Consider the following 6,115-nt stretch of genomic DNA (forward strand, 5'->3'; position numbering starts at 1 on the left):
CTTTTCTGGTACTGTCTATATGCTTCTTGTATTTGTATGGACATGTCTTTCTTTAATTTTGGGAAATTTTCTTCCACAATTCTGTTAAGGATCTCATCCATATCATTATCTTTAGAATCGCCTCCTTCCTGTATACCTATGATTCATAGGTTTTGTTTTTTTTTTATGATGCCGCACAATTCTTTCATATTTCATTCTTGTGGTTTTTTTTTTAATTTTTCATAATCTTTACTTGGGTGGTCCAATTCATCCACTTTATCTTCCAGAGTCTGTTTTACATTTCATTCATCCTATTGGTGAGGCTTTCTCCTGTCATTTCTAATTGGCTTACTGGGTGTTTCACTTCCTTCTTCATTTCAGCCTGAGTATCCTTCAATATTTCTAATTCTTTTCTGAATTCATTCAGAAGTTTATGCCTTTCTTCCTTCAGTTCTTTTATTTCTTTGTGTGTTCTTAAATTCACGGAATTCTTTTATCATGTTTGTAATTGTTCTTTTGAATTCCATGTCCTGTGTTATCTCGAGGGGGCTCTCAATGTATTCCTCTAGAGGACTATTGGTACTTGGTAGGCATATATTATTTTGTTTTTTCTTGTTATTATATTTTCTCTGTGATTTTGACATGTGAAATTATTTCATAGTTTGCGATTCTTGTGTGAGACTTAAGCCTTTTTTTGTTGAGTTTAGATCTGCTTCTTTTTGTAAACATTATATGCCTTTTTGGTTTACTTCTTGGACATGAAATGCTGGTTGGTCTAGGCTTCCGGTTCTCTCTTTTAATTTTATATTGGAGTGGCGTAATTGCTTTTGTCTTCAGGAGTTCCCACAGAAGCCCAAGTGGAATGAGGCTCAGATGTTCTCAGGCTTTCTCCTAATGTCTGGATCCCTCCAGGAAAGATGCTGACCTTGGGAATTTGAGGGCTGGGCTGTCCTGGTAGCGGGGTCCAGGAAAAATGTTGGTCTCAGAAAGCTGATAACTGTGCCACCCAGGGATACAAAGGGAGGGACTTAGGGTAGGAAGAGGCCTCGAAGGCTTCTGTGGACTACTGGGAGGAACTGGTTTGGTCTGGATGCAAAGGATCCAGAAGCAGTGGGGATTCTGGGCCTAGAGGTCAGTCCAGGTGTCTGTGGTTCCACGACAAGAAATGGGCCAGTACCCAGACTAGGAGGGGAGCTGGAAGTGTGAGTGAGGCTGGGGGAGTCAAGATTGGTGGACACACTGGACTTACCAAGGAATAGTGCTGGCACCAAGATGACCAGAGGCTGTGCAGCCCAGGGAAGTAAAAGGAGGTGAGGGTAGGACCAAGACCAGAGGACTCCTGGGGACTGCAAGGAGGAACTGAGTTGATCTAGATGCAAAGGATCAGGAGGCAGTGGTTAGCTCTGGGCAGAGAGGTTAGCCCCAGTGTCTGGGGTGCCAAGACAAGAAATGGGCCAGTACCTAAGCTAGGAGGAAAGAGGTGGTGGGGGAGATGGGAGAGTCAAAGAGGCTTGGGGAGTCAAGGCATGGTGGGTGCCAGCTGGACTTACCCAGGAAGGTGCTGGCACCAGGACACCAGAGGCTATGCAGCCCAGGAAGCAAAAGGACTCTCTGTTTATTTTTAGTAATTCACTAAGTCTAACTAGTGCTGCCCAGATGCTCCACGGCATGAGGTCATCTCCCAGTGCATGGTCAGTATTCTCCCCAAAAGAAAAATGACTATCTCTCCAAGCAGTCGTCAGTTGTCAATAGTTCCTCAGCTAGGGCTGCAGTCTTGTGAGCCCCTACCGATTCATGCTGGATTTTTAAATGACTTATTCTTGTGCAGCTCTTATATAGTAAGCACAGTTGCTGTGAGTTCAAATACATAAGACCATTGTTATGTGCAAACCCACCCAAAGAAGGAGGCTTCTCTCATTGCTATTGACTGCCCATCACAAATAGGTGGTGAGACACTATTGTTGGAGACACCAAGCACTTCAAATACAGAATTTAGAGAAATCAGCCTTGACTGACCAGGATAGTCTCTTCCTGTTCATTGTTTAGCTTTCGGAGTCCTGGAAAGAGCTATGCAGCCTGACAAAGGGAGAAAAGAAACCAAGTATTATACAGCACTGGCCTCTCCATGCTACTATTCCAGCTTTCCTGTCAAGTGTTTTTGGAATCTGTTGAAATGGTCTATTTTTGTTGCTGTTCTTTGACTCATTTTGTTAGTGTTTTGCTGCAATCATAAACTCTCATTGTTAAAGTTCTTTTCCCTCTTAAATGTGTAAAAGTTGATTTTTATCTTTTATACACACTACTGGGTTTGATATTCTGGTATATTAGTATGGTTTTTTGTTTTTTTTTTGCTTACTACATAAGAAGCCTATTGTAGATTGCTTGCCTTACAATGAAAGTACTTGTGAAAGTTTTTAACATTTTTTACTATTTTATTATTTTTATTTTATATGTATGAGTACTTTCCCACATGCTTGTAAGTATAACTGTGAATGCAATGCAACAGAGGCCAGAGGAAGGCCTAGGATCCCCTGGAACTGGAGTTATGGAAGGTTGCTAGCCACCACATAGGTGCTGAGAACTGAACCCAGGTCCTCAGAAAAACAATACATGTTAACTTTAGCCCCTTGTGAAGGTTTAACATTGGGGTAATTGAGTCTTCATTAATGAAACATGAGTTGTTGTATCATATATATATAATTATATTTTTGCCAAATTTTTGTAATGTTCATACATTATAATTTGGTGGTATCTAGATCAACTTCTTTCTCTCCACTTCTTTCTCTCACTGCCTCCCTCCCAATTAATGAAGTCTCATATACATATATGTCCTTCAGTATGAATCCATCCACCTGGTCCATGAAGTGTCCCAATGCTGTAAGACATCATCTTTCCCCCTCCCAGCAGCCATAAGTTGCCAAAATTTCCTTAGATTACCTTGGGATTTCTTACCCACCTTCCCATGGAATAACATTGAAAAGATTTCATATTTGTATGTTGCTCTGAGTGACAGTGTTCATGTTTTTATCACTTCTTTGGTCCATATTGTAATATTTTAAAATATTAACTATACTTAGCATTAAATGCTTTATTAAAAATGACTTCACATAATACTATTACCCCATATTTTGTTCTGTGAAATTATTTTATTACTAGTGGTTGTAAATTAACCATCTTCTCAGAGAACAGAGGATAAGGTTTCAAGGTCTGATGTTAATTTCTTTTTGTAAGTCTATTGATTTATTTATTTTTATTTTATGTGAATGAGTATTATGCCTCTATCTATTTAAGTTCACCAGTGCCATACAGTGCCTGCAGAGGACAGAAGAAGGATTCAGATCCCCTGGAACCGAAGTTATGGATGGATGGTTGTTAAACACCATATGGAGAACAGCCAGTGCTCTTAACTGCAGAGCCATCTCTCCAGCCCCAGACGTTAATTTCTTAGTTAATGAGGAAATATGTTGGCTATACATAGTATGGATACTGTGGTTGGAAAATGTCCCCACATATATAACAAGTGAAGTTTATGTTGTTTTTTCAGTCATATGTTGGTATTAGTTTATATCCCATTAGGAGTGTACTACAGAAGAATGTTTTAGCAGAGTCTTAAAAATTTTATCATGCATAATGATGTTATGAACATGAAAAAGCAACTATTATTGCCTCACCCTTCAAGATTTAGATTGAAATTGTAAAGTTGTAAACATTTAATAATCTTATGTATATAATTACATACATATTTTACTATACACAAAGAAAATAGAAAATATATTTTCATACTACATAAAATGACTATTTCATATAAATACATAAGTATAAAACTATTACTGTCTATATCTAATATGCATAATGATTATTTTCATGTTTCTTACCAATATAGGTTTCCAGTGTAGCCTAGATGGATACATACAATCTAACTGAGCTGAAAGAATTCATTCTAATGGGAATCACAGACATCCCTGAGCTTCAGGCCCCTTTATTTGGGCTTTTTCTCATTGTATACTTGGTTGCCTTGTTGGGAAACTTGGGTTTGATCATCCTTACCAAAACAGATTCCAGGCTGCAGACACCCATGTACTTTTTCCTCAGACACCTGTCTTTTACTGATCTTGGTTATTCAACAGCTGTGGGACCCAAAATGTTAATAAATTTCGTTGTTGATCGACCCACCATTTCCTACAGTTGGTGTTCTATCCAGCTCACCTTCTTCAGCCTGTTTATCACTACTGAAGTTTTCATTCTCTCAGCAATGGCCTATGATCGCTATGTAGCCATCTGTCACCCGCTGATGTACATGACCATCATGTCTCAAAGGTTGTGCCACGTGCTGGTGGCAGCACCTTATCTCTACAGTATATTTTTATCTTTACTGACAATTATTAAAATTTTTATTTCATCCTTTTGTGGCCATAATGCCATCAGGCATTTCTACTGTGATAGCCTGCCATTGATATCTTTGCTATGCTCAGACACACATGAAATTAAACTGATCATTCTAATATTTGCAACTTTTAATTTGGTTTCTTCTCTTCTGGTAGTTTCTGTGTCCTACATTCTTATCCTTGTGGCCATCCTCAAGATGAACTCTGCCGCAGGAAGGCACAAGGCGTTCTCCACTTGTGGATCCCACTTGACAGTGATAGTCATATTCTATGGGACTCTTTTCTTTATGTATGTGCAACCCAAGTCCAGTCACACATTTGAGACTGGTAAAATGGCCTCTGTGTTCTATACCTTGGTTATTCCTATGTTGAATCCCATGATCTACAGTTTGAGGAACAAAGAAGTAAAACAGGCCTTGCATAGAAAGTGGAAACTGTGTGCAAATATTCTGATTAAATTGTAAAATTCTAGCATAATAACAAGAAATCACACTATAGTCAGTATAAACTCTAACCACTATCTCTTTAGCCTTATGCTATTGTCTTGTGGAATGGGAAAGAATGTATACATGATAAACACAGATTTAAAGACACATGTTCATCCAATTTCATTCTACATTGATTGTAATTGCACTACTGATTCCTACTACTTCAAATATTGATATTTGTAAGGTGAAGTCTAACTTGCAAGCCATTGCTACATATTATAATGTTGTCTGCATTTAGTTCCCTTCTAATAAACTATTTTAAGTTACAGAATATGATTCTTCCATTCTGTTTCATCTCAAGTGCCTAACTGAGTAAAACATAAGCAAGATACCCAATATGTATTTATGTAGAGTCATGTGATCATTAAACAAAATGGTTAATCTAACAATAAAAACTCCTCCCTCTTTGAGATACAAAAATAAATATAAAAAATACAATAAATCTATCAGTTAAATACTAGAATAGAACAGGTATCTAGATGTAAGTTAAAATTTTCATTAAATTTGAGAGCTTATGAGAAAATGACAATAAAGCAAGCACCAGTAGAGTTCAGAGAGTGATTGTCTAGACATCTAAGGGAATTGTATATTTTTTTGAGAGAGCTATTAATAAAGCAATTGTTAAATAATAATTACATTATTAAATGGTCATTGAAGTCTGGACCAGCAGAGGGAAATCTAGTTGGATAAAATAAGATTAAGCTATGGAAAATGTGATGATGGATGTGTAATATGTAACAATAATATTTCATCATAAAACATGGATTGATTCTGACTGAAAAAGAACCACTGCTGAAATTATGATTGAAGAGTCATAAAATCTTTCTTTGGTAATGGAATACACAGGCTGCTCTATATTTCATAGATTTCAGGATGCTAAGACTTGAAAATGGAAAATTCTATATGATTTTATGATAAATTTAGCAGATAATTTATGTTTAGGCCCAAAAAGATATATTAGCATTGTATGTGCAAACAAACATATCTATATTTGCAGTAGAAGTGTCAGCTTTCCAATCAATAATGGACAGGAAATAAATGGGCTACAATCCTGAAAAAATTTTAGTACAATAACCCAAAACAATTAAGTATCCTGCCATAAATAGCCATCATCCACGTTCTTCACAAGGTCACATGGAATACTGAAGGTAGCACACTAACTTTGAGGTCCTAGATCAAGTTTCAATAATTTAATTAGTTTTGTCACACAAATTACATTCTATCACTACCGTGAAATCAAATGTTAACTCAGCTGCAAACTGT

General features: G+C 37.1%; 1 protein-coding gene across 1 annotated transcript; it reads left to right on the forward strand.

Moving 5' to 3' along the window:
* The first annotated feature begins 3,880 nt into the window (after nt 1-3,880).
* LOC103736578 (olfactory receptor 8K3-like) lies at nt 3,881-4,828 on the forward strand. The gene has a single exon (XM_008836086.1). The coding sequence runs from the start codon at nt 3,881-3,883 to the stop codon at nt 4,826-4,828; it is 948 nt and encodes a 315-aa protein (XP_008834308.1).
* The last annotated feature ends 1,287 nt before the right edge of the window (nt 4,829-6,115 follow it).

Source organism: Nannospalax galili, unplaced genomic scaffold (genome assembly GCF_000622305.1).
Source record: "Nannospalax galili isolate Female #2095 unplaced genomic scaffold, S.galili_v1.0 scaffold337, whole genome shotgun sequence".
NCBI lineage: Eukaryota > Metazoa > Chordata > Mammalia > Rodentia > Spalacidae > Nannospalax > Nannospalax galili.

Coding starts and splice junctions, on each gene's coding strand:
- LOC103736578 (XM_008836086.1), top strand. CDS start 3,881: ATGGATACATACAATCTAACTGAGCTGAAAGAATTCATTCTAATGGGA.